Source organism: Neodiprion pinetum, chromosome 2 (assembly GCF_021155775.2).
Source record: "Neodiprion pinetum isolate iyNeoPine1 chromosome 2, iyNeoPine1.2, whole genome shotgun sequence".
In the NCBI taxonomy this organism is placed as follows: Eukaryota; Metazoa; Arthropoda; class Insecta; order Hymenoptera; family Diprionidae; genus Neodiprion; species Neodiprion pinetum.
The window spans coordinates 37,173,832-37,194,399 of NC_060233.1; the positions used below are offsets into that span (position 1 = coordinate 37,173,832).

General features: G+C 44.8%; 1 protein-coding gene and 1 long non-coding RNA gene across 3 annotated transcripts in view; one reads left to right on the top strand and one right to left on the bottom strand.

Moving 5' to 3' along the window:
* The window catches only part of GluRIB (Glutamate receptor IB), a 153,664-nt gene extending 135,619 nt beyond the window's left edge, over window positions 1-18,045 (bottom strand). For both annotated transcript variants that reach the window (XM_046610334.2, XM_046610335.2), the window contains exon 1: window positions 17,863-18,045. In XM_046610334.2, coding sequence (XP_046466290.1) covers window positions 17,863-18,031 — 169 coding nt within the window. In that variant the 5' untranslated portion in view covers window positions 18,032-18,045. The remainder of the gene's footprint in view (window positions 1-17,862) is intronic.
* LOC124211360 (uncharacterized) overlaps window positions 1-20,568 on the top strand; it is a 154,153-nt gene that overhangs the window by 133,340 nt on the left and 245 nt on the right. The window contains exons 7-8 of the long non-coding RNA XR_011176316.1: window positions 15,031-15,147; window positions 19,835-20,565. This is a non-coding gene — a long non-coding RNA (uncharacterized lncRNA). The remainder of the gene's footprint in view (window positions 1-15,030; window positions 15,148-19,834; window positions 20,566-20,568) is intronic.

Consider the following 20,568-nt stretch of genomic DNA (forward strand, 5'->3'; position numbering starts at 1 on the left):
TTGTATGTAACTAAACCATATCGAGGTTTGGGCAGAAATTTTCTTTCGCCAAATTAAATAAACATACTTTCAGTCCTGTATTATACTACTATATGTGGATGATGGTCGTTTGATTACCGAATTTTTTTGTCGTAGTAGCCGCGCGTTTAAACTTTGAAACAATATGTGTTACATTATACCTATAACGAGTATAATGTCTAAACATAGACGCGAAAGTATATGACGTCGTGCATGTATGTATTCCGTTGTAAATTCGTCAAGATTTCATAGGCCTTTGCGTATTTACCTACAATTTCAGAATAAAAATTGCTTTTTCTGCGAAGAGAGAAGTTACATCCCCTCTCCGTCCAACCCCCGCAAGATTTGAGGGTAGAAAAAAACGCCCCAAACTCCCCAAGGCCTCACCCTTTGCCACTATTTACACAGCATTTCCCTCGAAATGAAATCTCGGGGGTGTGTTCTTACCCTCGTCGTATTTTCTTCTTTTTCTTCCGTTCTTTTTCTCGCTTCTGCTACGTCATAGTTCGCAGACCGACTTCTTGAGGCCGCTGAGAAAGCGTCCGCGGGAATTATAACGCTTACTCCGGTAAATTACACCAGCCGCGGTGGTGCGAAATGTCCGCCGGAGGATTTTTATCTTCACGGGATTGATAAGGGAAGGATGATCGAGAACAGATCTCGAAGGGTTTTTTTCTCTGGGAAAAAAGAAGCCTGTCCGGAACATGTGTTTCTCGTCATTAGGTGGATTTTCGGGGTCGCTGAGTCGGATACGTATACGCGGTATAATAATAAAACACGTAAGCAATCTCCTAATATCCCGCTCTTCGCAAATGTAATCCCGAAACAATCGCCCAGCTTCTCCAGGGAGTCAAGTATCTTCGTTGAACCTTATCGGTACTACCGAGAAATGAAATTTTATATTCCTCAAGGAGCGGATGCTGCTGAATTTACTTTCCAGGGAGTCCGAGTAAGAGCGGAAAGGAGAGATAGAGAAAAAGGGAGACGGAGAGATTCGGGGGGAATAATCAAACGAGGGATGAAAAGGAGACGGAAATCAAGCTCATGTACCTCGGGAAATTAAGCCTGTAATAAATACGCGTATACCTGAGTAAGTACGATGTTCAACGCTGATCTACATGGGTGTAATTTAAATATCTTGTATGTGAAAAGAAAAATGTGCAGAAAATCATCGAGCCTCGTGGATGGAAAATAATTTTCTGACAAATGTATCAAACTTATAACAATCATTTATACATAATCTGTAAAGAGAAAAAAGCCGTTGACGTCAAATTCGTTTTAAACTCGTAAACAATCGGAAGCCGAATGATTTATATTACCGGATTTGAATGCGATTACTGAAATCGGAATCATGTTCCTGTTAAATTATGGCTCACTGTTCTTTTCCGTAAAATTATCATTAACCGTAAGCGACGTGGCTCGACTCGAATTTGAATCTTTATCGTACCGCACCCCAGCCTTCAAATGCATCCGATATTTCCTACATCGCTCGTCTCTGCCGTGAGAAATTTTGGCACAGACTTAAAACGTTTACGCAGCGAGGCTCGATCGCAGATGGGCAAAAGGAAGTTGGCCCTGCTTGTGCGAGCCAGACGGTAAATCATTGCTGGCCGTCGGCCTACGCACGTAGAATATAAACTGACCCATAAGCACTTGCGCTGCCATCTTGGCAAATGTGTTATACGCATGTACGCCGAAATTCCCGCGTGTGCCACTGTCCATGTATCGACGTAGTCGCGGAGGGTGGGAATACCGACGCGATCCAGCTTATATTACGCGGCGTTAGCGCCAAGGGGCATTTGGGCAGGTCGGAACGAAGGGGGGAAGGCGGGGGTGGGAGAGAGGGCGGAATCCTCCCGAGGGAGTGATCGGGAATTATCATTCAATAACGGTAAGGGGACCAGGAACGCCGGGGAGTTTCGATGGCTTCGCCCCGGCAGTGAAACCTCCGAATCTAGATACAGCATCTAATCACATCCCGGAACCCGTCCACCCCTCGGTTACATCCCCGAAATCACGCTCGCAATCGCATCAACTTCCCCAGACTACGGGATTATCTCTCAAATTCAACAAATTGGAATTTTTTCTGAGAAAGTTCAATTTTCACATTCTTTCGAATAACACTCATCGTTCGATCAATCGAGATGATAAATGTAAATTCAACCAGGCACGCATCGAGCTTTGAAACGTTAAAAGTTCGGAGTTAATACATTTTTTTATACTCGGATGCTCTGCACAGGGAATCAAAGGGTTATCAGAAAAAAAATTGACCATCTCGGTCGACGTCCTATGGGTAACGAATATCGACCAACAACCATACAGACACAATATTCCATATGAACGCTGATAAACGTCATATCTTGTTTGAATTTCATGCGACAAAGGTAGCATAATGTAAAATAAAAGTTTTTTCGACGAAATTTCGACTGTGATACAATTTGCCCTCGCTCGCGTGCACGCCTAGCCTTTTCAATTTTCGAGATTTTTATACGTATATTTTCCGCATGCCTATTTGTTCACCTTTCCAAACATGGCGATATTGCCCACCGAGATAAATTTAAATTCAGAAGCGTTTTCTTCCCCCCGCAGTGGACTGAAAATAGTCGGCTAAACATGATTCATAAATCTCGCCTCAAGTTCATGCATAATCTAAGCCTTTCAGAGAATGTATTTTTATTCATGTGTTTTTATAAATCATGTATGTTTTTTTCGTGCCTGGAACGCATTTCGCGTTCTAACCGCGTGCAAAAAATACCGAGACGGTTGGGGCGCGAGAGAAACGCGGATCCCTAAAAAACGCGTGTCTCCAAAGGTCTGAGGCAGCAAAAAAACGGAACGCGGGGAATCAAGACCGATGGAAAAACGAGAAGACAAAGATCAACGTGCACGTTGAGCTTTACTCCGGTGTATTCTCCTAGTTATAGCTGCCAAAACCACATTAGCTATGAAACGCGGCGCGAAACGTACGCAGCAAAAACTGATCCCACTTTGCATACAGAATATATTCTCCAAGGGTTTTTTTTTCTATTTTCGCGAAGAAACGGGTCAGGAATTTAACGAATGGAATATTGCAACCCTTCCGAGTGACAAACCGAGGTCGACGACGTGGTCGCGGCGCCTGCCTGGCACGAATCGTAAAAGAGAACGTTCGGCCTCTTTCAATAATTGCAAAGTGCCGTGAAACAAATCGTGCGAACGCTTGACATTGCCCGAGAAGATTCCAATTCCTACTCGACAATTATCCTTGTACATTGAGACCCCGGATGCGTGACAACTTAATAGGAATTTAATAACCAAGACGACCGTATTCATCCCCTGCACGGATCCGCAAAGCTAAAAATTACAATCCAACTGCTCGGCGCTCGTATATCGCGCGGGTAAAAACTTCCCGTATTCAATCCATATCGCATCTCGGAGAGTGAAAATTGAATCTGATATTGCACGTCACGGATGAAAAAGAGGTGGATCAGAAATGTACGAAGGTAGGTAGGTACAATAATCCTTGGCTGCGTGGACTGAAAAGCTCTTTCAAAAATATTGAATTACTCAGCTGCACGGATAAAAACGGGTGTTGACAGGGCTTGATCGGTCCTGTATGTCGGAGAGGGAATCTGGAATCCCTCTGTACGTACGCGCGTCCACATCCCCGGTTGTCTCGTATCGCCAAAGTAATGGACACTGTCGAATAATTCGATGTTTACCCTGCAGCACAGGTGCAGAGGAGGGTGGACGCCGGACAGCCCTCGTTGATGGATATTCAAAAATTTGTTTGCCCGAATAAAACATTGTGAATATTCAACAGCGGATAAATTCGGCCGCGGAAATACCGCGGTATACTTCCGTTTTCAAAACCACTCTGTATCCCGCCGAAGAACAGCTTCTCAGCCCTTGCAATTTTCCGATCGTCGCGGCGTGTTCCCGGGAATGGTAGTTGGAACGGTGAGGCCCAACTTTGGACGAATGACGCAGGTGAAGGAACTCGATAATCAATTTGGAATACCTGCGACGCGGCAACGAGAACCGGAGCGCGCCGAACCGCGGGAGAATGTAATTGTAAATTTGTTTCGACGATGGTTGTTGCGGCGGGGTGATTTCTATGGGCTCAATTTCGTGTTTTCAATTCAGTTGCGGAATTGACCGGGGTTACAGGGGTGGTAATTTCGTGGAAATTAGCATCGCTGATTCTGAAGCAATTAGGCAAAACGACACGTACGATCACGCGGCTCCGTACAACGTGTATACGTGTGTACGAGTTTTCGATTTCGAAAGTAGAACTGGGTTATATCGCAGGCAACAACGACGGCCGTGAAGCTCCGACGAATCCATCAAGGATCAGAGCGCACAAGTGAACCGTGAGAGGATGTGGGATCAGGCCGGTTATCCCGTATAATGGCGGCATGCCGATTATGATATAAAATAGAACAACTTTTGGGGAAGTATACGCCGGAGGCTAAAGCCCGAAACCACTCGAAGCGCCGTTTCTAAAGCCATCTTCGAAAGAGGCGAGCTGCAGGAATTAAATTCCTCCCGTAGAAAAAGGAAAACATCGGGACTCGCGGGGGATGCTGGAAGGGATTTGGGAATTGATGGAGTGCAGTAAAGGACGTGGATAACATAAATACCAACACACGTGCGCCCCTGCCCGGTCCATAACAATCTTGCAATATTTATTTCAATCCCAAAGCCATTAGGAGAGCTATTTCGCAATCCACCGAAGCCTTAAGCCTCGAGCTTGGAACACTCAGCTACTCGACCCAAACTTATAAAACATTGACGAACTATAAATGTTCAACTCCCTGGATGAGCCTCGCTGAATACCCGCTCGTTCAACGCGCGGGAAGAAAACCAACGCCAAATGGAACCGGCGTTAACAGTCCGGATGAAAATTACAGGGTAGGTGTATGTACCGGTTGTTTCCTAGCATCATCTGTGAAATGAGAAGAAGCTCACTTTCCTTATTCGAAATCGAATCGCCTGACAGAATTTAATTAATTTCCGAGCAAGCGAACAGCGCAGTTCAAATTTCAGGGGACTTTTCGAACGAATTGATCTGCAATTTATGAGAAAAACAAAAACAAAAAGAATAAACAAATCCATCGTGAAATCGCTGTGGGAAATTCTATGACGATTCCATTATTTTGCAGCGTCTATAACGAGTGTTAAGCTACCCTGTAACAAAGAGATCATTCGCTTTTCCTCAAATTCCAAATTTCGACTGAAGCCTCGGAGTAAAGAAGCGTCAATTGCACCGTGGGATAATTACCGGCACACGTGGGAAGTCATTGCGAAGTCCCACGCGTGCCATTTCGGGCGTCGCGTCGTGGTCGTATCTCTCTTCCAGGGTAGATACAGCCGACCCTGCAAATCGTTATCATCGAGTAGGATAGGTGTATATAGATAGAGACGGGTATAATCGAAGGTACGTTAGCGTTAACCGTTTGAAGCGGGATGTAGAAACGCCCCTAGCGGATCGAAAATCGATGTATAAACGCGTGCTACTCTCGGTGAAAAATATTTATCCCATAGTAGCTGCAGGAGAATGTGCCTGCCTTTGCGAGGGAACTTGAAAGCAGTTGAAACAAGAAAAACATTGCCCTGCGTCGGCGCGTGTCCGAATAATGAAACGATTCGATGATAAAACGGAGTCTCCTACACCTAAATACCTGTAATAATGTAAGAGGGAATAGAAAGGGCGCGAGTTTATAGAGCGCGAACAAAACTTATGATACAAATTTCTTGAAGATTCGCGACGGGCAGAAGTTACCTGGATAATTTTCAACTTCGCCACTTGAGAGTTTCCAAGTTTATGCCTGTGTACCTGAGACTCGATTTTCGTGTACTGATATAGATATATCGCGTGTCCTATTGTGCAGTCCTTAATGTAGTTATTCTCGAATTTCGTTACTCCCGTGGGCTAAAATGTCTCGAAATGAATTTAAACATGTATGGAGCGAAAACCCTAGGCTCTCATCTCGACTCTAACTTCTGCCGCAAGGCCTTTGAACTTTCCCATTTGAATCCTACGATATGATTTTTGGCACTTCGCGGTTAATTTTTTTTCCCTATCATTGCGTAAAAATTAGAAACTTCTCAAATCTCTTACCTATCTCTTAGGAGACAGAAACCTGAAGTTCTCGCTTTATTTTTCACATCTTTTTTCGAAACACTTTAACCGAGAGGAGCAACAAAATTAGAGCTTAACCCTGTTAAGGACTATAGCCTAATTTGCAGAACGGAGCTATCCGGGTACAAACGAAACAACTCACTCAGGTGGTGAGCGGTTTTGGTTAACCACATTCAAAGACCGACCCATCCGTGTCTCCAATCTTTATTTCATCTCACCGACGGTTAGGTATAGGTCGGAGAGAGCGCAAGATTTTATTACAGCCCTATCCAAGCCCCGCGAGATGTGACCCTAAGACGATTGGGACGAAGAAGCAGAAGAAGATAAAGAAGAAAAAAATTTGGACTCGAGTAAGCGATTTTTCTAACCCGAATAACGACTCGGCGATTTTATTTGCGAATATGGATAGTAACAATGATCGAGATGAATTGTGGAAAAGTGGGGTGATCAATTTCTGTGTACCGTTATGCATGCATACGACTATCAACCACGACGAGCTGCAGGTAGTATTCTGCATTTAGACGGAAAATGATTGGGACTTACAATTAGTGTAGTTGGGTGAATAATATTATACGTGGAATCACCTACGGTAGCCGAGTGTTCTTACGCTGTTTGTACCTTAAATAACTTGTAAATATTTTGACGAATTCAGTTTGAAGAATAATGATACACTCATGATGTAATGACCGCGTACAAAGGGATGCACTGTGTGCGCGTTGCATTAGAACTTATAGTTTGTTTTGTATTCTTCATTTGCAGCGAAGCAGAGCAGAGTTATTAACTTCCACTTCGTAATTGTTATTTATTCAACAACGGAGATTTCCCTGCAGCCCGGCTCGGCAACAAAGAACAAACGGAACAAAAGTAGAATAGTAGTGAAAATTAATTCAGCTTTAAAACTTGTACAATTTCACAATGCGATCAGCTGCAGTGAGAGACAAAACAAACTGATTAGGCATTGCTTTGATCTCAGAAGATTCTTGATTCAGGCTTGAGGATAATAGCGGAGATCAGCTTTACGAACAAATCTGTGGACAGTGAAAGTAAAACTTGTCTTTTTACTTTTCAAATAAAGGTGTGTGTGTGTGAGTGTTTTTTTCGTTGAGAAAAACTCAGAAAACTTTTACTGGCTTATACGATCGTTTGTAACCAGAGCGGTGTAATATTCTCTCAGGAGCTTTTACGGCGGTGAAATTGCTTTCGCAAATGAATACGTATAGAGAAAACCTGAGACAAGCTCCTTGATTAATTAATAGAAAGCCCTGCTTTCATTTTTCAGTTCTTAGTTCTCGCCGTATAAGCTTTGGGATCAGCGAGAGGTGCGGGAAAGATACTGCAGTGATGCAGCGGTAGCAAATAAAGGGGAAAAACAGATTTGTTCTTAACATAAGACATTGTACAATAAATCATCAGGCAATAAACGTTGCGCGAGCTCGACTCACGGCGCGACATTATATAGCTTGATAAAATTTACACGCGAATATGAAAGCACGCGGTAAAACGTGAGGATTAACGACTTTTTTTAAATGTTTTTTCTATTCCTTCAAGCGATATTCAAGGTGGGCTCCTCGAGTGAAACGATGATTGCAATGAACATGTACGGTGAATTCAACTCGGTACTTTATCGCGCAATTAAACGGTGATTACATTTTCCTTAACCATCGAGTCGTTACGACGCGGGGTGTTTTCTTCGGTGAGTATCTCGACCAATGACGGATGACAAAACATCTTCATCGTCGAGTCGGGCGCGCTCGCATACCATTCAGGCTTAGGTGTGCAAAGATACCGTAGTAAGCGCGCACACACACACACACGCACACAAACATACGCATATACGCGCGTGTAGGAAGAGGGGAACCTCAGGCGAGAAGTTCCCTCTTCTAGACAAAGTTCGTACCGTTAAGCCGAGCGAGTTTCAAAACCGGGTTCCGCCGAGGCTCGAACAGCGTTATCCCGCGGATAATTCTCACGTCAGGAGCTCTCGTTTGTGAGTTAGCAACGAGAGAGAGAGTTAGGGGACTCGTAGAATCCCACTTGGCGGGTTGGTGCGGTGGGAACTTGATGGAACCACAACATCTCGCGCCCACGGCCCTTGGCTCGACCTTCGTTCGGTCGTTTACACCTCCCCCGGCAGCTCGGGGTTGGCATTCGCTCTGGGTCACGTACCTCCTCCTCGCCCGCGATCTGACGCGCGCCAATTTCCCATGCCGCGAGAATTCTTCGACGATTATAATTAGGGCGAGCCTCGGTCTTCAAGCTCTGCAGCCTTCGCCGAAACGGCGGATTCCATTCCGAATATTTCACGATTGAACCAAGTCTTGAAGGGTTGACGAACCTTCCTCGGATTGCAAAATTTCAGCGCCTCCAACTTCAGACGAAAGTAATAACAAATCACTAATATCTGCGCACGCTGACCGTTATTATTATTATTATTATTATCATTATTATTATTATTATTATCAATGATGCGGAGCGAGCAGAAACCGCAAATGAAAGGGATGCCTCCCCGGCGTGGCCGATGGTCCGGATCTATGCTGATGGTAATTCAAAGGCCGGATCGTCTCGCAGAATTTCAAACGAACCACGTCGCTGAGCCGAATTAGCGATCAGTTAGCGTTGATGAATTTTTTTACAATACCGTACGGTCTCAAACCCGGCAACGTTGATTACCTTTATGATTCAATCTTTTCTTTTTCTTTCTTTTTTTTGAGAATTAAAGATCCGATCTGCCACGGTGAGGAAATTTTTACCCTCGAAGCTGCAGCTAATATAGACGTAAACCTTAATTATTATACCTGGAATACGGCTCGATCGTTACTCAGCGCGGCGCTGATTTTCCGTTTTAAAATATTGGATGCGTAATTACGTGAAAGCCATTTAACAGCTAATTATTCCGCAGGGTGGTTAATGTGCACGATGGTTACCCCATTTTCACCACCATAGTTATATACACCTTGCCGTTGCGTCTTGCAGACTAATCGTCAGAAAGTTTCGGCGCCTCGAGCTGCGTTGAACAGTCGAAACGGGTCGGTGCTGGCAGCTCTACGCCACCGAGGGACCGAATGCCTTCTCCAACATTCACCACCACAAAATGAATATAATATACTGTATATATATACATATATACATATTACATATATATACATATATATATATGTATTGTGTATAACGTGTATATATACTTGTGCGTGTCTGTGCGCAAGCTCAAGAAAGTTTGACGGCATCAACCCGTGAATTCGGTTAATCAAGAACTATCAGAGAATGTAAGTAACAATGGAAATTCTAGGAGTGTAATAAGGAGTGAAATTCTTGATCTAGTATCTAACAATAAGACAAAGATACGCTGACCTAAAGTATTCGCGTATTGTACATATGTATGTGTACCTGTATATACAGCGAATATACCTACAGCAGATTTATATGGAAAAAGTTTTCGACTGTACGACCGGGGCGTTTTTATTGACGATTTTTCCATTCATTCGACAGTTATAGTTATCTCGCTCATTGAATGTCAAGCGTGTTGAGGATGGTTTTCTTCTTATACCTACCCTTTTTTCTCTCTTCGAGCATTCTAGTTTTTGCTACCGGTGATTTGACAAGTGTCATGGAGAGGAAAAAAGTTTGGATATATACGCATAGCCACGTTGCGCGACATAAGAAATGAGGAAACAAAGTATTTCGTTCCACGACGCGGGTTTCGTTGGTATTTTATTTAGTATACTGCGTACGTATAATTCATATATATATATATATTTGCAAAGCGAAAAGAAGTCAAGGTTCGGTGACAAATGGCAGCGACATAGCTTCGAAATTTTTTCCCTATCAGTCACCGATAATTGAATTACGATGTCGAAGGTTCCGTGAAGGATCGAGTCTCTCTCTCTCTCTCTCCCCCTCTCTCTGTCTCTCTTCATCTCCTTTCCGCACTATACCCTTCGGAATTTCCCCCGCACAATATGCAGACCCCCACCGTTTCTCCCCCTCCCGTCTTTTCTCACCGCCGCGGAACTCTGCCGAAGTGCAAACAACAAACTGAGCCCGGTTTCGCACCGATTTTGTAATAACCTGCAGCGTCGCGGATCCCGCGAGAAACCACGAAATGGCTCTAATGCCGGTCGTGTAAGTCGTCGCTGATGGCGGATAGAGGAGCAGCGGGCTTCTCGCCTGCTTCTCCCAGAGAGCCGAGCATTGATCCCGCTCCGACCGTCCTCCCCTGTCTCGCTCCCCTGTTCCCGTCTCTTTCTCTCTCTCTCTCTCCCTCGTCTCTCTTTCTCCCTTTCCCACCACTTTGGTCCTGCGTCCCTCGTCTCTCAAAACCCGCACCACACGCGAAGAGAGTCTATGATATCACGTCTCACTCACCCGCACATTTCCCCGAATGGAACGTGAAACATGCCGTCAGCGACGCGGCGCAGACCGTCTAACGGAACGCTGACCCGCACCACTGCAGTCCGAAACGCACCATTAGTGGGACCAGTGCAGCTTTGACGTGATTGTGTTTGCAGTACAGTGGAAATATAAACAAAGCAGAGAAGTTATATGCCTATTCTCTCGTATACGGGAAACATTTTTCACCGTACTTATAAACGTTAAGGAGACGCGAAGGAAAAGCTTGCAGATTTATTTCGGTAACAAGCGGAAGAATCGTCGTTTCGTAAAATGGTGGAAATTTCATGTCGACAAAAAATGATATTCTGTTTAGAATTATTCATCGCTAAGAGAGAGAGCCTAACTAATCTATGAGACTTTCAACAATCTTGAAGCGTGATTCGAAATGAAACATTGCCGTCAAGCTTTTATTTATCATTCCAATATTTTCTATTTTTCTCAACTGACAACTTATTGGTTCGTAATAAAATTAGTAAAAAATATCGATTCCTGGCCAACCGACCTCCTCAATTCAAAGTTCGAGCGGCAATCACGGTCCTACGAGATACGAATTTCGGGCTTAACCCCATGGAGCAGAAGCTACCCTACCTACTTTCAACTGTAAGTTGATACGCGCAGCGTTTAAAGCTTTAATAGCAGCAAACGCTCGCGAACTTCGACCTCAGCCGCTAACCCGTTCTGCGGGCCAACGATAAGTAACACAAAAAGTCTACTCCAGGAATCAGAGTGGTCCGAGAGATAATCGCTCGTGTCGTTACATATTATAATTACATCGAATAAATACGCTCTGCGAAATTTTTCGAAACTAACCAACTCAGCTTAATATGAATGACTCGACCCAGCCACGGTCGCGGCTTCTCACCCTCCCTGCGCACATTTTTCTTTCCCTTGCCCTCTTTCTCTCAATGTCTTTGTCACTTTTATCTTTTGAAGAAATAATTCAACGCGCTCTTCCGGCACCCCGAGGACGACCGTCAATGTTAATTATTTAATTACTCAAAGGCGGCCGGTACATTGAGCTCCTGCACACACAGCCGAGGGGTTTAACGTCGGAGTATATACCAAGGCACAAGGGAGGAGGGAGGATCTATTATGTCGCGATACGGGTTCTCCGGTTTGCAGGCGCGGTTTCTACGCTACGTGGACATATGCCGGGTGTAGGTACCTAGATATAACGTGTTTGTTGCGTGGATGCGTAGAAGCCGACATGCGTTCCACGCAACCCGTGACCCCAACCCAACGTGGTTCATAGTGTTACACGCGAGATCCAGGAGCTGTGCTGCTGATGGGGCGATAGCCGAGTCTGATCCTTTCAAATATACGCCGACGTCGCGGCCAAAACTCCCATGAATTCGGGCTTGTTGCTCCCGAGATATGAGGCTCGGTGTTAGACGTGTGACATTTGAAACGACGCGGGAGAATTTTATGGGAACAATTGCACCGTTTTGGGAAAAAATGAAAAAAAAAAATTCAGCGATCCGGAGGACGGTGTCGGTACAACGATATACACCAGGAGGTGTATGTGCACCGGATGAGCGTCGAGGCACGTTGGGAAAAACGGGACACACCTCGGAATTGGTAAATCGTAGTGCGGAAATGACTGATGAAAAGGCAGCTCGTGACGCGTAACTCGCAATTCAAATCTGCAGATTGCGCGCATGTGATATTTATGAACGGTTGATTCGAGCCTCATCGTTTTATTCCCTAGAGACCGCGGTGCCCGCGCGATCGATTCAGACGCCTGTCCGTTGACACCTGTAACAACGGGAAGAGGAAATGAATGCGATCTGGAAGGGATATTTTCCTCCGGACTTGCAGCTTCGCCAACGATTCGATGATTTTCGGCTCCGCCGTGAAACGTCGGCTCTTGTATTCCCGCCGGTTCGCGTCATGCGTCGACGGTGATAATTCTAAAGCACCGCGGCGTAACGTCGGCAGCTGTGGTTTTGCCGTTGAAACGAAAGAGGTGGAAGGGTGGCTCGGCCGATGCATCAATTATAGAAACAGCTAGCCCTGTAAGCCCGCCCTGCGCCCTACTTTGCGGGCTCATTCAGCTCCGAGGCTTTCGCGCCTAGCGCACAAAGCGCTTTTGGCAGGGATTATGCGAATAACAAATTAATCGCGCCGCTGCAGCGTGCAATACGCGAACCGATCGATTCGTCGAGTTACAATAGCGGCGCTACACGCGTCGTATTTTATAACCGAGGCGAGCTGCCGGTTGGAATTCTGCAGACATATTTTCCCTGGGTACGTAGTCGGATGGTTTCTCTCTCTCTCTCTCTCTCTCTCTCTCTCTCGGGCTTATCATAATCAAGCGAGGCCTTCGCGTCTCGAAGCTCGGCTCTCGATCCCGCATCACCATCCAAGAAGACGTACGTACTCACCGCCGCCATTACCGCACCTCGCAGCCATTAATCGTATTTGCCGAACGGCAGGTAGTGCTGAGTGGTCCGGGTACCGCAAACTACAAAGGGCCGACCTCCGACCTTAGACGAAATCAATCAAACAGCGCCAACCTCCGCGAGGTGAATCTCGATCGGGGTTCCAGCTACGCCGATATACCCAACGCGACCAATAATTCTTCGTGTTATTAATTTCCTGCCTCTCTGTTCGGAAATATTCATGCATGTAGTCGAGCAATACTTACTCTAAAAAGTTTCCAACCGACATATTAGCAATCTTTATCATACCGAAGCTTCTCCCTGTGCGGAAAACAAACTTTCGAGGGTTGTTATAAGTGTGCAAAACAACGCCGGAAAAAAATTGAGAAAATTATTAAACAGTCCATCTGCAGGGCGCTTTCACAGGCGGGTGTTGAAAGTGAGGCTATAAACCAGAAACGTGCAAACATGGTGCGGTCGTCTCGGCGCGACAAACCGAGGTAAAAATAGCGAATGACTCTCGCGGTTTTCGACCGTAGGAACCGGGAACTCTGCGAACGTTGCGTTATACCGGAACGATTCATTGGGGGGTTGTTTCTGGGACTAAGAGGGTAAGAGTGGACGTGAAAACGTGCGTCAGCCTCTCCCTCGTTCTCTGGACACCCATATAAGGTATAAGATATGTATATTACATACGTATGTAGACATAGGTATGATGGTTCGCCGAAAATTTGTCGACGCATTGAAACGTACGATCCTGTACGGTGTGTTAACACAGTTGTTTGTCGTTCCCGAAAGTCAAAGTATGCGTTTCGTATCCTGTGTACCCAATTTCGAATTTATCACCACCACACCTGCATATTTTAACAAAGTACACAGACGTTTTGATGCAGAACATTCGCCGTCGGCAACGCACCATTTCATTGCAGGCTGTGTATAATAAATTTACGGTGAAATTGAATAAATGTATGTGCATACAATGCGGTATCACGTACGCACGTGGACGTATCGTATATTAAAGCGATCGAGCGTTAACGAACCATCGTTTAATTTCCATGTCAAAGTCTTATTAGACTACAATTTTGCTACTCCCGATAGTACCGGTCAATTTTTTCAATTACATATAGCAATACTGTGTTCATACAATATACTATAATGTTATTAAGCAGATTAATAATTACTGGTCAAACTAAAATCAACCTGTGATTCTGGGGTCCCGACGAAAGTTTTACGATATAATAAAGATTTTTTTTATAATTTTACTTTATTAGTTTGATTTTTACATATCGAGATGTGAAAAAAAAAACGGCAAGCGAGATCGGCTCTCTGCGTTATCGCACACGTGATTTTCGCTATTCGATTCCCTTCTCACCTGGCAGACATCATGTTGTTGTCGTCTAACGATAAGCCGCGATCTATAATTTACTGTAATTAGGATTGGATTGGTTTTACTGGAACGTCATTTGAAATACAATATATTGAGGTACGGGCTTATATCTACCTGCAGCGTACACCAAGTTTAGCACAGCCGCTAACAACGCTGTTTGAAATTTCATTTGCATAGGTACTGCAGGTCCGTGTAATGCGAAACCCCCCGCAGCGAAGCCAAAGCTTAAGCCCGATCCAGGTACATCATTCCGTTTCGCTAATTAATAAACTGAGCTTCTATATGTATTGTACGTTTCACTCCCGTTCGTTGATACTGATTAGCTGAAGAGAATTAACTTTGAATGTGGCTTCATCAAATTCTCGCGATAAGTTCATTTGTTATATTGTACTTCGTAACGAGTATTGAAATCGAGGAACAGACGTAAACTTTAATGTACCTACACGAATATTGGAACGAACATAGGAATTGTTTTTCCAGAACATTGACTGGGAAATTAACATCGACTGCAAACATACGCGTAATGGTTGAATGTTATACTTCAATATTACCGAAGAAAAACAAAAAAATAAAAAAATACTCGACTCGACAATTGCGCGCCGCTTATTAACGAAATATAAGATGTACAGGGTAAAAATTTCGGATTCTCTGTTCAATTTAGCAATATGTAAAACGTGTGAATTTCGAAGAAAGTGCCATTTCTAACAATAAGAAAAAATTGATGTTTACAGTGCGACGCCGAGGGGCGAGACGTCGAGTGGAGAAGACGTTCCTCGTCGTCTGGATTGCAATTCGGAAAACTCACGGCCACGCATTTACGCATTCAACGCACAAGGGATTTAAACGAGGTATATATGCCATTCCGTTGGGGGTGCCGATCCAAGGTGTGTATATGTTATGTACCCTAGTTTGCGAGCGACGGTATACCGCCGACCCGTGTAAATCTACCTTTATGCAGAAACGCTTCTATCGCGGAGTCGTGGATACAGATTGAAACGACCCTGGCAACTCTCTCGTCTCTTCTCTTCTCGCCCCAGATTCTCTCGCCCCCTCTCTCTCTCTCTCTCCCTTATTCTCCCGCAATCTCGCTCGAGGATACGAAAGAGACGGAAAGGCGGCGAGAGAACGAGAGAGACGCCACATTTCTATAGGCATTCATCGTTTACTCTATATATACTCGCAATGTGCTCTCAACTCATTTTCCGCAGCCTCCGCGCGCTCAAATCTGTTTCACGACGGTAATCTGCAAGGCTTTTGACCAAATATCACCGTTCTCGCCTTGTGGTGGTCCCATATTTAAAAAGCATATGCGTGTACACAATATTCGCGCATTCCCAGGGGAACTCTTTTTTTCTTTGATTACCATAATTTTACAAAAAATGGGTTAAAGTGTCCGAAAAACAATTCAGACATTCTATGTGCGGACAATTTTTCGTCCCCGCGACGAGAACTTTTCCATTAAACTTGGATCTTACAGTTAATTTAAGTCGAACTTTGCAATGCGGAAACAGGTGACGAGGTCCTGGGTGATTTTTTTCTCAATGCAGTTGTAAATCTCAGGAGTCAGTCAAGACAATTTTATCGATTCCAGAAATATGTCAATGATCGTTTTGTAAAAATGTGATGCCGGCAATGGTTTCCAAGAAATAGGGCATGAAAAAAGCGTTAATTAAATCGAGGGAGAATTCTTCTGTTGAGTCCGGAATGGGCTACTCGAAAGAAATGTTCGCTCTTAAATCCGAAGATCTTTTAGTCTTTGAAACGTTTCCGAGAATCTCTGAAGAAACGGGTTTAAAATAACGAACGGACTCCGTATAATACCGAGGAGCTTTGAATGATAGAAGTCACCTGACTTCCTCTCACCGGAAGCCGATTCGAGTAAACGGAATTAGGTTTTCGACCCCCGAGAAACGCAGGTTTTCCGTAACGAAGGATCACATCCTTATTCTTCGAGTAAGAACCGTCCCCTCGATGGGCATCTGGGTCGAACCCTCGGCGAAAAATTTGCGAATATCATACACATCCCCAAAATACGTACGGCACTGTTCGCTTAATCTACTTCTCACGTCGCAACCGAAATATCCAATAAAACGCGTCTTGCCGAATAGCAAAGCCGTGTGTGAAGAATTTTGTTAGGCGTATTTCCGGTTTCATCGCCAACGAAATCAATGTGCGTGTATTTTTCGCGTTATTCAATGCGCGCCTTCTTTCCTTCGTATCGCATATTGTAGGTAGGTATACGTATCCGTTGTGCCTTGGTACACGCGAATATACGTTATACCGACGTACAGGATAAAGTATACGTGTGCGACGATACAGTGAAAAGAAAACGCGAGAATAAATATCCGTGAAAAAATTTCACCTCAAATTTTACTCGGGTATATCACCCCCGAATATACACCTAACAAGTTAACTTCCAGACGCGAGCACGTTTAATATTTCACACTCCATTTCGCCTTGCGCGACTCACGCTATTCCATTTCCTGCAGGATAATATGTATATTGTATACAAGGGGGAATACACGCTCGTTTATGCATGCATATACACACCTATACGTGCGTGTGTACACGATTTACAGATAATTTTCACAAGGGGAATTTACCAACGATCATAAATAGCACGACTACGTGTAACAATTCCTATCACAATTGCCGGCGAGATTGTCATGCTCTGCGCTCGCGAGAAACTTTGCACATACGAAAGAGAGACATATGTATGCACGCGTGTTGTCGGCATCGTACGTTGTACGTTTTGGAGAACGCGTCGGCCATTTTGTTTAGTTTTTTAATCATCTTTCATTTCTATCATATATGATCTGATTTTTCAAACCAATGCGTCTAACGTGTCCGCGGGTAACGTATGGCTTGCGGAATCTCGTAATCGAGGGTTCGAGATGGTGGAGGCAAGATCGACCTCCTCGAACCATTTTATACGTGATTGACATCCCCGAGTGAACCTTGACCTTCGCAGATTTCGGCTACACCCACACGATAACATAATTTACTAGCCTACGCGTGACAGCCGGCGTCCACCCGCTTGATTTTTTTTTTCGGTGATGTTTGCAGACTTACCGTGTCTGCTGTTCCCAACTCATATTTCTCACCCACCCGATCTCAGAATATTCCTCTCACTCTAGCCTCTCCTGTTCTACATCACCGTCGTTTTTATCTGACGACTCTATCTCAGTCCAGGGATTTCGTAACGACGAGCCGAAAATAGAGAGAACAGGCTGCCCGTGGTAAGGAGAATCACTGGAAATTCAAGAAATGGTTCGCAGAAAGTAAAGGCTTCGAGGCTAAATATCGCGATCGCTGCGAAGCGAGTGTGAGATTTATTTTTTGCATATAGTCTATGAACTGTAACCAAAGTGTATCGTAGTACATGGTACACCCGTGCGAAATGCTCAAAAAAAAAATATGAGCTTTTCGAAGTCGGGAACGCCGAAGCTTGAAACCGATGTTCGAGCGTAGCGGAATCGTTATCCTGCGAACCATGAACGTTATCCCCTTTGGCGCGTGTTTTTTACGCGAACCTTGTACCGTCTTCCGGGCATCTTACTCACCTATGGGAATCGTGTCGGGGGTGACCGCGGGCACGAGCACGAGAAAAACAAGGATCACTGCAGCGGTGGCGGCGGGGAAATTGGCAATGTGAAAAACGCGGCGTCGCGGTCCCCGGAACTTCCGGGGCGATACCGACTCGCGGTCAAATCTACCGGGAGCCGGCGACATCTTCCTAGCTCCGGTGTCTGACACAGACTACCCTCCGTTCTGTTTCGGGCTGATCTCTTTCTCTCTCTTCTTCTCTCCACCCCGCGTCACCGTCTCTCTCGCACCCCCGCAAACCACCCTTGGGCTTCGCGTACGCTTAACGCGCATGTGACGTCACGGGGCGCGCGGTCCTCTCGGGATGCTGGGGCCGACGCCGAGCGCCGCGACGTCGCCCGACGCACGCACGCACACACACACACACACACGTGCGCCCGCGCACATCCCTCAGCGAATTCGGACCTGCGCACCCCGCAGGCTGCAAGTGGGGCTTGGTCGTAAGCCTTGGCCGCGGCCGTCGAGTCGACGCTTAAATCCTTGCTCCTCGATCGCGAGGCTACGCAGTCTCTCGCATTCCCGCCTTATAAATTTCGCTTTCTTCTTCGCATTTTCTCGACAGCCTGCATTTCAGCCACGGACTTACAGCTGCATTGGGATGTATATAAAAACGCCGAGAGCCGGCTCCGGTCGTTCTTCAGATCGTGCTTACTCGGATCGCGGTGAAAGTTTGACAACTTTCATTCACCGATCGAGATCGTTTTACGGATAAATCTGACTGCATCCCCCAACTTTTAGCCTTAGTTCAACCTTTCATAATTATATGTTATTGTATTTTGTTCTCTGACTTTGCTTCCGTACTGGTGTATACCTCCCACTCGCTATTGCGGCGACGATTCACCGTCCCCAGGTTCTCTGTGTAAGCCGAGCGATTTTCCAGGGGATAGAGGTAAAAGAAAAACTTAGTCGACGCGCGGAAAATAAAAACAAGAAAACAGAAGCGACCAGAAAACTATCTTCCGCACATAGCAGCGCAAAGTTGGCGCTAAGCTCGTTCCACAACCGAGTTTTAGAAACGATTTGGCACAGGCGCAAACTCCGAGTCACGAAAACAGGAAATCGCTCTTGCAATAATCTTCGCTGCGGTTTAAACTGCAGCAATCGTGATTCGATAAATTGAAAAGCACAAAAGATAGAAAATCGCGCAATTTTAAAATTGTTTTTCGCAAATTGTAGCAGATAATTAGCGCTGCTCGAGACTATAACAGCAGTTTCGATTTTTCCTTTCGTATATCGGAAGAACGTCGTCAATTTGAATTATTACTGTGTTCTTAAATGAGAATATACCGACCGATCCGAACCACCGTCGAGTTGATCAGAATGGACTGCCGAATTTTTCCGGGGATGTGAAACCCGAATCTTTCCTATAAACATGCATGCGTAGCGTCAATCGTAAATCATTTCACACCATTCGAAATTTTGAGCGTTCAATTTCCCTAGGCTTCCTCGTCGCGTAGGTCTCGTATATTTCCTGGGACACGAAGGCCGGGCGAAGAAGCATCGAGAATACCTGGGTTGAGACCCGAAAACGACACGCCGCGGTCTGGGTAGCAACGGTCTCATCTACGCCCACTATCAATCATGATATCTCGGGCACCCTCAGGTGTACTAAAATTAACTTGCGGTTCCGAAATTAGGATTGATACCCGGTCGCCCTAACTCAAGGACGAGATCCTCGAGGAGTGAAACTACTAATAGCTGAAATTCGAGATCGGTTGAAGTGAGAAAGGGAGTAATGCATTCGTCGAAAATAGCGTCAATTAACGTTCGGTATTAGGTTTAGACAGAGTTTCGAGAGATTTTCTTCTCCTGATCAGTTAATTAAATATTATGGTATTACATTATTTATTGAATTACAAATTTTTCAATCCAAAATTTACAAGCTCGGGATTTCCATATAATATTTTGTGCATGTGGTATTGATTCCAGGAATCTAGAAGGCAATGTAATGGTAGCTGGTAAGGATGAAACTTCTAGCAAGCTGCTGCCTCAGTTACCTACGTCGTGACAGTGGTGAACGGAACTTACCAGCAATCGGAAACAGCACCGTAACAAGATCTTTTGACACTTGGAGCGAAGAAGAAATCATGCCCTCCATTTTTTTTCATACACTGCAGTTCCACGTGTTGAATGAACATTTGCAGTGGTAGTTTCCAAAAGATAGCAAAATCCCAACGGATCAAGAGTAACGGCCGAAAAACGAAAAACTTTATTCTTTGTCATTTATCAGGTGCTGGTCTTTCCTTCTCAATTTATTTGCTGCTATTCCTACGCTATTTTTGCTACGTTTTCTGCATTCCTGGGACTCCAATTAGTCGGATAGGGGTCGTACAAACTAATTCAGAGACCAAAGATTTTTCGGTCAAAAAATAAATAAAGCTAACCCCTTTGGATTTTAGTTGAAAATTAGAGGAATTTGGAAAATCCTAGACTTGATTCTTTGATGAAACATTCCAACGTAATTCTGCGAGAGAAATCGATTGTGCATAGTCCGTAGTCAGTAACATTACAGGTGCGAAAAATACAGCCATCCACAAGTTTTTTGTTACTACTTGTACTTCTTATGCACTATCTTTTCGCACGTTTACTAAACACCATGACGGAACATTGTTCATCCCACAATTGATCAGATTGGATGCCATCATGCACTGCAGATATGGGTA